This window comes from Cherax quadricarinatus, chromosome 75 (assembly GCF_038502225.1).
Source record: "Cherax quadricarinatus isolate ZL_2023a chromosome 75, ASM3850222v1, whole genome shotgun sequence".
Taxonomy (NCBI): Eukaryota; Metazoa; Arthropoda; class Malacostraca; order Decapoda; family Parastacidae; genus Cherax; species Cherax quadricarinatus.
Window position 1 is genome coordinate 5,124,227 of NC_091366.1, and position 12,408 is coordinate 5,136,634.

Genomic DNA, 12,408 nt, shown 5'->3' on the forward strand with positions numbered 1-12,408 from the left:
CCTCTCTTCTTTTGGTCTCGTGCACTACTATTACTACCATTATTACTCCTATTAATAATTCGACTGCTTCACCACCATTACTACTACTATTGCAACTAGTATACTGCTGTCACTATTAATACTACCATTCTCATATTCCCTCCCCCCCCCTTTTCCTAATTCTGTTTTTTCTCGCTCTGGTACAGCTTAATAGTTCAGGATGAACTGAAATATTGTCTTGGGTTTACATAATTGTGTATATTTTTTGTAAACTTGTTCCAGTCATATTTTGTGACTTGCATTCTTCATTAGCCTTTATCATCTTACTTTTAAAAAATCAGTATTTTTTCGGCTTAAATTATGTTGCCTCTAAAGCACTATTATTTTTTTACCAGAAACTCCTCGAAGAAAACGTTCTCCTGAAGACTGTTGGTGGAGATGTGGAAGAGCGGTACGAAGCCCTTAGACGGCGTCTGGAACAGAATGGTCTTCCAGTTGCTCCTTCCCCTGTCCCTTCCATCAGCGACTCTGACCTCTCCTCCATCAACACTCTGAGGCACACCACGGTGAGTCGTAACTCCATCTCGCCCTCCAGGAATGGCGATGCAAGGAGTGCCATCACTGAGACAGATTCTGTTATATTTACTCAAGGAGGAGAGAGGTCTGTCACACCTGTGTGGAACAGTATTCCTCAGAACTCTGCTGAACCTGTCAGCAGAAAGACTTCTATTTCTTCCACCGACACTGTCGCCCCTTCGCGCCCCTTATCTGCCTCTAGTTCCAATCTTCTCCAGTGTGTCAGTAGGGCGAGACATCAATCTGCCTCATCATCTCCTGAACCAAGGTTGATCTCTCCATTAAGGAGCTCTGCAGCATCACCAGTTAGGAACGGGGAAGCAAGAGATGATGTTAAGAGGGAGGATGACACACCAGTCAGAACCTCACCAACACAAGAGCCTAAGAGAAAGCGAATCATCTCGGGGGAAAGATTTAACGAACATATGCCCACAACACTCATTGATATGTCATACTGTGGTGAGAAGCCTCTATCTCCTGATGCAGCGCTGCAGTGTGACAGGAATAAGTCACCGTTTGCTGTCAAACAGATATCTCAAGACCTTAAAAAGCTAAATAGATCAAACAGTCGACAACGCCAGCAGGTTTCTGATGAGCCACCACTGATGAATGGCTCCTCGAACAAAGATTCTGAGAAGGAGAGGAGCAGCTTGACTAGTCCAGTGCAGAGTGATGGTCGGCCAGGGAGAACACCATCCACAGCCTCTCAGATGGCCTCGACCAGCTCAGCATCACCAACTGATGTAAAAAGGAAGGCTCCAAAGCCTCCTTCTGGCCCAACTAGTCCCTTGTCATCCTCAACCTCTTCTCTCTCATCTTCATCCTCCATCTCCTCCAATGTAGGAGGGGAGCGGAAGGATCCCGAGTACATGAATGTACCCCGGCGGGAGTCGCCCCAAAATAAGACTCGTAGTATATCGCCCGCCAGTAAAGCCAGGAGTGGGAGCGATGAAGGTGATCTCGACTATGAACGTGACATGATAGTGTACGAGGCCATCACTCTTGCCAACGACAGGATTTTCATTGACAAGAACAATACCCAAGGCTCCCGTGACTCTGATAAGAGTCTGAGCTCAACGGAGACAAAGGGCAGCCTGGAGGCTGAAGACAACCAAGGAGGCTACCCAGATGGCCCTTGTGTTCAAAAGTCAGTGCATCACTACGAGAATCTGGTGATGATGTCTGATCACTTTGAGATGGCACCCGAGAAAGGAAACGAGAACGGTGAAAGGCAAGAGAAGGAAGAACAAATTGATAGGAATCAGGAACTTAAAACAGAAAAACTAGATGATGTAACTGAAAAAGAAGTAGAAGCTGTGATGTCAGGCCTTGAGAATGTGTTAAGAAGTGCCGAGTCTTCGCTGAGCTTGGTGTCACAAGAGACAGTCAAGGAAAATCCACTCCTAAAGGGAAACTTCGAAGATCGGGCAAGCCCGGAAAATATTACTAACGAAGAACTTGAAATTGTACCAAATAGAATTCCACAGCTGCCAGCAAGATCTCGGTCTCGCAATTCACAGACTGGAAGTGGCCAACGAGATCCAGTTTTATTTCTGGAGATTGAATCTCCAGCAGAAACTAGTGATACTGACACACTGCTTCATAGCAGCCAACCACCACCTAGTCCACACACCATAGAGACAGAATCCACCAAGTCTTTTGGCTTCGTGCGTCCAGAGAGAACGCTTCGGCGTCACGAGACCTTCATTGACCGTAGCAACAATGAGCGTGAATCTCGGGAGGAGCGCCGACGGGGTATCAAACGCAGTGAGAGTTTCCAGGCCAGCAATAGGACAGAGTACAACAGCCATCGATCATATTCCCCAAGACGGCGAGACGTTACAGATCTTCTGGTGCCTTTAGAGGAAAAAGAGGTTCACATAAGTGGTCGGATGTTCACAAAATACACCCCACATGAAGTTGAGCGTCGCAATCGTGTCAATGAACTTATCACTGCTGAGATGAATCGGCGCAAGAACCGCAGTGTGGAAGACCGCCTTGATCAGTGGTTCGAGAGTCAGGGTGCGGACGGTGAGTGGACACTCAAATGGAAATACCCGGATATCCATTATGAAGATGGGAAACCTTGCCGTAAGAAAAGCAGTCGTAGGCATGAGAGTCAGTCGCCAACTCGTTATGAGGACAACAGAAAATCTTCTAGATCGAAGGAAAACAGATCATCGTCAAAGCACCAGGATAAAGCTCCACTTTTGAAATACCCCGCTGACATCCCTGGTCTCCCACCTAAACCATCTCGTGTTGGAAAACAACTTAAATTCTCCAACTCTGAAATCTGTGCCTTCAGTGGGTTTAAGAACCCCAATGGCTTCCGGGAGAGTGATTATGGACCAAACTTCATGCTCAACAAGCCACCCGCCCGCCTGCCAGACCTAGCCGACTATGGTGGACGAGACTACCCACCTCCTCCTCGTGGACGGAGCTTAAGGGAGAAAGTGATGGGAGGGCGCCGGAAAGGAGAAATAGATCCAGACATTCCGACGCCAGATTACTCAGCCACGCCAGCCAGCACTATGTCCACAGTGATCAATGGCTCGCCTTCGAAACACATCCTAGACATGCCGTCAGGACTTTACTGAGTTCCAGTCTGAAAAATTACCTCTTCTTCGTGGACAGATCATTCAGAGAATCTGCAAATTAGTGTACATAAAAAACAATAAGATTTTCACAGTTTTCAGTTCTAAAAATACTATGATTATTTCAAGTGAATTTCCACACTGGTAAGATAAATGTGAAAGTGAATATATCAGAAATATGCAGAATATCTGCGGTTAATTAAACTTACGCAGAGAGGTTGAGAAATGTGTAAGTGTACATACAATGAACATCCCACTCGGGTTACCTGCAATATATTTGGTCACATAAGCAAGTGAAAAAACTCATTTGTGTGCAATATTTGAGAAATTTATGTATATATGTTTGAAAAGAATATTAGTGAAAACAGAAAATAAAACCCAAGTGCTTTGATGTGCTTACATACGTTAGAACTCAGGTTCTATTTCCCGTTCTCAAAGTGGTATTTTCTCATGTCTGCAATCACGCATTGCATTGTGATTTCTTCCCTGTATATATGTAAAAAGAAAAGTGTGCATTACCATTTTTCATTTAAACTGAGTTTATAATTGTGACATTGAAGAACAGACTAACCATACCACAGGCGGGGATAGAACCCGCGATCAGAGTGTCTCAAAACTCAAAACAGACTGTTGTGATGTACATTTCTTTTGTTCATAGATTTTTCCCGATATTGCCGACATTGGTTTTATAATCCCCCCCATGTTCATTTTTATCCAATTTCAATGCAGTTGGATATTTGATGGTTCATTGTAATTTTCTCCCCTCCCCCCCCCAAAAAAAAAAGATGAATATTTAAGACAGCTGCTCAAAAAGATTGTCTTGTTTAAGGAAGATAATATAAACATGCTACTGTATACTGAAAGCAAGACGAATTTTGAAGTGGTCTTTTTTTTTTAATTTATACAGGGGAAGGGGCTCAAAATTGCTCCTCAGTCCTCAAAATTTAAGAATGCAATCAGCAAAAAAAGTTTCTGGAGGAAATGCAATAAATTAATTTGTTAAACCTGTGATATGATCTAGGAAGACTCTGAGATGGAAATTATAAATCGCGGGGAGGCACCAAATTCATAGGGGTCATGCAGCTCCTGGGGAGGGGAGGAGTGTGCCAGTTCCTGGGATCAAAAACCCTTTGCCAACGTATGGAAATGTTGCATCATAGTCAGTGTGTTGAAATATATATACTTCCTTTCTTGTACAATATAATGGGGAATAAAATATTAATGTTAATTTGCCCAAACTGAAAATTATGATTATTCCTATTTGCGAGGGGATACTGTTCCTATTATAATTTTAACCTTATTAATGAGCAAGTGTAATTTTTGGGGACTTAAAATTGGTAAGAATATGTTTTCTGGTTTTTGTGTATACACTATAATATAGAATTATTATTATATTATTATAATCAAGGGGGAAGCGCTAAACCCGGAGGATTATACAGCGCCCTGGGGGGGGGGGATGTGGAAAGCATTCAGGCTTAATTCGGGGAACTGGAGCACAGATCCAATTCCCTAAATCAAGAGCCCCTCACCAACATCAAGGAACCTTCCTTGAGGGGTATAATATAGAAATTTAATGATTTAAAACAATTGAGAAAGTTAATGTTGAGTTTTTATTATAATAAAAAAAAGGGCTAAACCGACCAGGGTTGTGCAGTTATTATTATTGAAACTCACTAAAGTGAGGGTATTTAGAACTTGCTAGTCATGGGTACAAGCACTAACCTTTCCATAATTTATGATAGAGTGCTGGATTTGACACTGGAAGAGGGACACCTTGATTCTATAATAATCTATTTGTACAAGTACAAGGTATACAGACCATAGCTGACATCAGTGACATACTACTGTTTAGAAAGTCCCTTGTTATGCTGAGCATTTTGAGCAAATTGGGTTAATTCTGTCCCAGGATGCAACCCACACCAGTCAACTAACACTAGGTACCTATTTTACTGCTTTCATGATTTCTTACATCATCAGTGTCTTGATAATGTGAGAAATCATGCAAGCTCTTGGAAATTCACTTTTTTTCACAGTGGTTATTTTGTATATTGTGATATTACCTGTTTACTGCAATCGTTTTCATTTTCTCTAATACGATAAGTTGCTATAAAGCTATTGCATTTAGTGTAATTTAGTGCATTTGAAAAAGTAAAGTACATCCAGAACTGAATAGTATGTGGAAAGGCCTTCACAGCATGTGATATTCTATTTCACATGAGCTTCAATTCCATTTACAAAATATCACACTATCTATATAGTGTGATATTTTGCAAATGGAATTGAAGAGAGCTCGCTTAAATATAATTTTTCATCCTTGCTAATGGGCCTTTGTATATCTCATACACTGCACAAACACATTGAGAATCTTTTGTATTGTGTATAGTATCATTATTATGTATAATACAGAAGATCCCCAATGCGTTTTTAAGTCGAGAACTTACTGTATTTGGTTTACATTTCTGAGGGAAAGGCAACTACGGCAGGACAGGTAGGTAGTGTGTTTACCTGGCTATTATATAGAGGACAACTGAGCCTCCATGCCTTGCATTGAACAACTCGACATGGGTTTAATGCTTCACAAAATAAATTATATCGCCTAGGATTTTTTTTCAAATGATGCAGGATAAAAATCTATTTGTACCAGCAAATATAAAAGTGAATATGAAATTAAAGGTAAATTACAACAAATGTAAACACACATCACTGCATTTTTCTATATTACACAATATATGCTATAACTCCTTATAATATAAACTGTACATGTTGTAATTCTTAAGATGTTCGGTAAATGGACACAGATACAACAACTAATGTGACATTTTGTTGTAGCAGTGTTTCACTCTTCAGGAGCTTTGTCAAGCCAGCCTGACAAAGCTCCTGGAGAGTGAAATGTCGAGTTAAATGTCACATTAGTTGCACTTGTGCCCATTTATTCGAAATTTTTTTGGTAATTTTACCATTATTACCAATTCTTAAGATGTGTCCTTCAAGGGAAAGTAATTTGAATCTGGTGAGGGACTTATGATACATGTAACTGCAGCTGTATTTCCCCTTTCTCTGATCAAACCCATGTTTAAGTGCATATGACCTATGATGCATTTAGTGCTTCCCCTTAAATACAATAATAACCCTTATAATGCACACTTACTGCTATACCTTATAAGCTTATAATTCCTTATGGTCCATACTAAAGAGGCTAATTCCATATAATGTCCACAAAAAACTGACAGCTGCTGCAACTTAGAAAAAATCTGTCATGGGCACATACAACAATTTAATAGAGGTAACAAAATGGTGAACAATAAGTACGTATACATAAAAATGATGAAATTAAGACATTTATTAAGATGTTCTGCTAACCAGTGGCTTCTTCAGTCCAATACAGAGAACATAAAACTCAATATATATAGTGCATTAGGTCAGTTGCTGGATGGGCTAGAAGGCAAGGCTAGGTAACTGCTACATTTTGCTTGGCAAAGATTATTGGGGAGAGCATTTCTTACAAGTGTGTGTTGAGAAATAGTGTTGGTAGAAGCATTGAGCTGATTCTGAACAGCACCTGTGTCATACATCACATTACTTGAAGATGTGGCATTTTGGTAGTCTGTGAAATGGCTATGGAAGTTATGGTGAATGCTGCAGGCATTATTCATGTCATCCCTTTGGCAACCATAATGTAATAATACCTATTTCTAAAAGTACATGTACATACAAGGTATACAGGAATAGCCGACATCATTGACATACTATTTTATATAAAGCCCTTTGCTATGTAGAGCATTTCCAGCAAATTATGTCAGTTTTGTCCCAGGATGTCACCCACACCAGTCAACTAACACCCAGGTAGTCATGTTACTGTTAGCTGAACAGGAACAGTAGGTGTCTCATGAAAACACTTCCTGTTTTCTAGCTGTACCGTGGGATTGATCCCCAAACCTCAGTGTGTGAGCTGAGTGCACTAGCAGTTGAGCCACAGGACGTGTTCCTCTTCACTAGTAGGTTCCTAATATTTCTATCCTTACCCATCTTACCAAAGCTCTGGTCATAAGAAGAAGTAGGTTCCTAATGGTGTTGGAAGTCATGTCTATTAAAGTCTTACATTTACCAACAAGATTTGGGACTTTCAGAAACCTGTCCAACAAGAGAACAATATACCTGTCAGGAGTCTGCCTGTGTCTAGTAGTGTGGAAGATCATATCAGCCTGTCTTCTAAACTGATGAAATGTGTGCTAGGTAATGTAGCTTGGAGAAGGCCCTGTGTATATAACTACATTCTCCTTCAAGGAAGCCAAGGCCTGAGATTCTGTAAGCTCTCAAATAAAAGCCTCTGATTAATCCTCTTTCTTGGTAAGTGCATCGATAGGCAGTATAGTCGATCATCTTTGTGAGTTTGCTTAAGACTGAAATCCATATTTTTTGGCCATTCTGGCAGTTAAGCACCAAGAAAGGATAGGCATTTCTCCTTCATTGTTAATTTGAAGGAGGGTTCCACAAAGTTGACAATGTTGACAAAGAGCAGTGGTATACACACAGAGGAACAATTACCAGGATATTGTTGACATAACAGTCATGCTAACTCTCTGGGCATGTATGGCCTGCCTTTTCTCCTCCAGGAGCACCATATATGGGTTAAATACAACTGCATTATGTCCATGACCATTCCACATGACTAGCGGCTCAGTCACCGAAAGAAAAACAAAATCACCAGTGATCCGTCACTTTCTAACGAAGACGATCAACAATTTGTGTAGTGGGCACCCTGGTGAATAGCGAGGTAACATAACGAGTTTCTTTTTTTAACACTGATATTCTTAATTTTGAAAAGAAGGTTGCCAGAACTTATTGTACCTAATTTAGACAGCTGTTTGGATAAAATTCCTGTCAGCTTATGTGGTGCACTATGGGTTTGAGAGGAACTCCTGGTTCGAGTCTCTTGGGTAAGCCATACTTGTGGGTGGTCTTAGGGTTGCAGGGGATTATAAGTAAAAATGTTCAGAGCATTTCAGAATGTTCCTAGTTTGGGAAAGAAAAAGCGTAGCAAGTCTGGTTCCTGTTTAGAGAGGCAATTAAAACTTCCACATCACTACACAGACTTCTGATAGGTATATTGTTATCCCAGTTGAACAAGTTTGAGACTGTCTACAACCTTGTTATTAAAACGAAAGACCCAGATAATCATGATGAATTCCAACGCCATTAAGAATGTAATGTTGGTTTTCGAACCATCCCTCAAGAGCGTGTGGGGAAAGTATACATGGGTAAAAACCACAATGCAGCAGTAAACATATATGCTTGCAAAAGTTAAGAGTTCAACAGTACCTGCACCATTCACAGCGACTTAAAACAAGTTCATGGGCTTCCAAAATGCCAGACTCGTCGTTTATGAATCTGACATATGTCGCATATGCTCTCATTGCTAATACCATCTCCCAAAACACAAACAGTTTTATAATTTCAGAAAGACTTGCCCAACTGATCCTACCCAAGCAAATGATAAGTCATCGTCCTGTTCAGTCGTACAGTCCAATTTTCTGAAGTAGACTGAAAAAAGCCACTCTTTAGTTAACTTAATATATGGCCTATCTCCTGCTTTTGTATCTTTTTTACAGACAATTGAACAGTTACAGCCTTGGTGGAGACCTTCCATAAGCTTTTACAGGAAAAAAAAATCACTGTAGAGATTTATAAAGCTCTACATGAAGCTAAATGTTGCCCCCATTCAAAGCTTGTTCTACCCTAAGTCTTCTCACTCTTGTTTCTAGTTCCTTATTTGGATCAAAGTACAGCCTTAATGTTCACCAAAGTCACTGTATAGCCCTTGTGGCTTAGCGCTTCTTTTTTATAATAATATTATTATTATTATTATTATTATTATTAATAATAAAGGAAGGAGGGGTATTAATGTTGCAGTTTAAAAACTGTAGTGTAAAGCACCCTTCTGGCAAGACAGTGATGGAGTGAATGATGGTGAAAGTTTTTCTTTTTCAGGCCACCCTGCCTTGGTGGGAATAGGCCAGTGTGATAAAAAAAAAAAATTAATAATAATAATGTTCACCAATGGTTGCAAGTGGATACAGAAGGCAAAGAGAAACTACCCATCAGAACTCACTCCAACTGACTCCATGTGCATGTTCATCACTGGTACAGTGCATGCTGTGTTCTGCTGTGCTGCTGACACACATGATGGGTAAAAAAAAATGCTGTGTATGTCGGTAATAGGATACTGCAAGGATTGACCTCATGGCCATCATATACCACACAGGCTTTTATTTTGTGGATATGCATTCATATAGACACATTCATGTCTGTCAGCATAATACTACAAATACGTACTATCCTCTCATGGACATGTATTCACATCTTGGTAAGATACAACAAGATCTGTCCTTACAAAAGTATCGCATATCCACATGTTAGGATACTGCAGACTGTCCTCTCAGACGTATATTTGTGCTCAAGATTAGAATACAAGATCTATTTTATCGTCGGTGGGACACTGCAGACTGTCCTTGCATTAGCATATTTATGTCCGTTGGTGGCACACTAGGTCTGTCCTGTGCATGCCCATTGTGCACACTGCTGGGGTGAAATATTCTTAAAACAATTACCAAAGCTTTGAGCGTCAGAAGGAATGGTAGTGTGGGGGCCAGTGTAAGAAGGTATCTATCTGGAGACAGATACTATCATATCAAATATACTGAAGCACCCTGTCAAGCCTTGCATGGTTGGCACATTGCACTATTGAAAACTTGCCAGGTATTAGCTTTTTTTATTTTTTACCTCCCTCATTCCAGCGCTGTATGACCCTGTTGGGTTTAGCGCTTAGTTTTGACTATAATAATACCCCCTCATTTGATTTTTTACCCATTTTGACAAATTTCTGCATATCTAAACCATAACTCTGCATGTATAGGTATTAACTAAAAAATACTGATATCTAAAAGAAAAGGGAATTAAAGGCTTCTTTGATTATCCCCTTCAAGGACTGTTAAGCCACAGAATTTGAGCTACCCTTCTCTATGGCCAGGGGTGGTGCAAGGGGGTGGACTGAAGCCCCCCTCAAAAAAATTCCATTAGCCCCCAAATAAAAAAATAACGCTGCTTCAATACAAGTCCTTTAGCAAAAGGACATAAGTGTGACTAATGTGAAACGTTGGCACAATACAATGTCGCATCAGTTGCATTTGTATCCTTTTATTAACACTGTAATTCTACCAACATTAATACAAGTCCTTTAGCCCACCCAACCCGATCACCATACCTAACCCCTCCAGTACAACTACAGAAGCCGCCCCTCTTTATGACTAATGACGACTCCTCTTGCAAAACGGAGGACACTATACCTGCAGCATTTCCTCTTCTCCCTCTATCGACTATACTATACACACCGTGATTGTCACTAACATTCTGCCTTCTCGATGGCTCTCAGGTTAGTATGCAAAACAAAGTACAGTACATCTACCTAGATAGTCAGCTAACCGAAATCGGCTGTGAGAAGTGTGAGGGCAGGGAGGAGGAGGATAAGCTTGACTGTGGGGAGGAGAGGCTTGCCTGCACGAGCTCCCTCCACCATGACATCCACCACCATCGCCGTGCCGTTGAAGCCTCCACCGCGGTGCTTGAAGGTGATCTTGTTGGGGTGAGCATCCTCAGCTCTGCTACCAAGGCTCCAGCTGCCAGAGGGAGCTGGGATTTTGTTGGTGAGGAGCTTGGTGGTGCGGAGGCTGTCCCCGAGGTGGGTGTTGGCTCCACCACTCGTCCTTCTGCTGCCACTACTGGTGGTGGTGCTGCTGGTAGAAGTTTTAGAGAAAGGTGGTGGTGTGGCGTGGCGCAACGGGGGAACTTCACCTGTGAAATAAAACTGTTTCAGGCATAATTTCCAACAATAGCGTAGTCAGAATTTCAATCCGAATGTTAAAATAACTTACGATGCTGAAAAAAAAGCACTTCCAGTATTTATGTGAAATTAAACTACCATGCTTTTGTGGTCACTGACCAATATACAGTAAAAATTAGCCATTAATTAGAACAATTTACATCTGGGAGAGGGGTACAGTCCCTACCCCTTCTCTAGTAGCACTAGTTTCCCAAGCTTCTACGACTCTTCGACTTCTTAACTTAGGACTCGCCATGGATATACTCAAATGACTGTTTATTAACCTTATCTACTCCCTCAACCTCTTTCCAAACAGTAGATAAATGGTTCTGAGACCCAAAGAGTTGATAAATTAGACAAGTGCAAAACTTTATCTTTATTGAGGAAACGTTTTGCCACACAGTGGCTTCATCAGTCTGATATAAAGAATGGTGAAGATCAGGGGTAGTTGGAGGGAATCAGTCCCTCACCCTGAAGTCGATGTTATCAGTCCATTAAACAAGATTGAAGGATTGATTACCTCAAACTGCTGATCCTCACCATTCTTCTCCATACTGGACTGATGAAGGCACTGGATGACAAAACATCTCCACAATAATGATACCCAAGTGTTGCACATGTCTAATTTCTCTCTTTCCAAACAAATGCAACATATGTTATAAACGGTATACAACACTTACAAGTGGCTGAGGAAGAGAGACAGGTAGCACTAGCTATACACAAGTCACTTGCACCCAATATCTTGGAGATTAAAATTTATTGAGGTTTGATTCAGAGTGAAGCTCCAATTCCTTGAATCAAGAACCCTTCACCAGCATCAAGACATCCTCCTTGAAGGGGTGAAAGATTAGAAAATTATTTGAGAAACATACAAGGATTTTCACCTAGCAGTAAGTAGGTACCTGGGTGTTAGTTGACTAGTGTGGGTGGCAGGCTTATGAAATGAGCTAAGGTAGGACAGCAGCTCTTTGCCTGTAAAATTGATGTGTATAAAAAGGAGGTAGGGTCCAGGAGTTGGGACTCAGCCACAGCAAATGACTCTACACACAGTATACTCACCTGGGTGAGGTATATGCCAGGTTGGTCGAGTGGGGACAGGAATCACACGATCCTTGATCTCTGAAACGTAGTGAGCCTAATCAAAAAACTTTCTTGCAATAATATACCATTCAAAAATGTACAGGAAGTCCTCGCTTAACGCCATTTCATTCAACACGGTTTTATTATAACGCTGATGAGAAAAATAAATTCCTGGCTAGGAATGGAATATATGGAAAGACTTAAATATCTGATGAGGGACGTACATAGGCATAACTCCCAACTATACAAATGGAAGTTTTAGTTTATTTGAAGATCTAAAGAAAAAATAGGTTCTTGTGCTGA

General features: G+C 40.9%; 2 protein-coding genes across 6 annotated transcripts in view; one reads left to right on the forward strand and one right to left on the reverse strand.

Moving 5' to 3' along the window:
• The window catches only part of mwh (multiple wing hairs), a 156,913-nt gene extending 152,418 nt beyond the window's left edge, over positions 1-4,495 (forward strand). For all 5 annotated transcript variants that reach the window (XM_070100963.1, XM_070100958.1, XM_070100962.1 and 2 more), the window contains one exon: positions 375-4,495. In XM_070100963.1, coding sequence (XP_069957064.1) covers positions 375-3,152 — 2,778 coding nt within the window. In that variant the 3' untranslated portion in view covers positions 3,153-4,495. The remainder of the gene's footprint in view (positions 1-374) is intronic.
• Positions 4,496-4,608: 113 nt separating this feature from the next.
• The window catches only part of LOC128691883 (lachesin-like), a 68,485-nt gene continuing 60,685 nt past the window's right edge, over positions 4,609-12,408 (reverse strand). Inside the window, exons 8-9 of the mRNA XM_053780847.2 lie at positions 12,085-12,144; positions 4,609-10,997 (exon numbers count right to left, since the gene is read on the reverse strand). Of these exons, the coding sequence (XP_053636822.1) occupies positions 10,624-10,997; positions 12,085-12,144 (434 nt within the window). The 3' untranslated portion in view covers positions 4,609-10,623. The remainder of the gene's footprint in view (positions 10,998-12,084; positions 12,145-12,408) is intronic.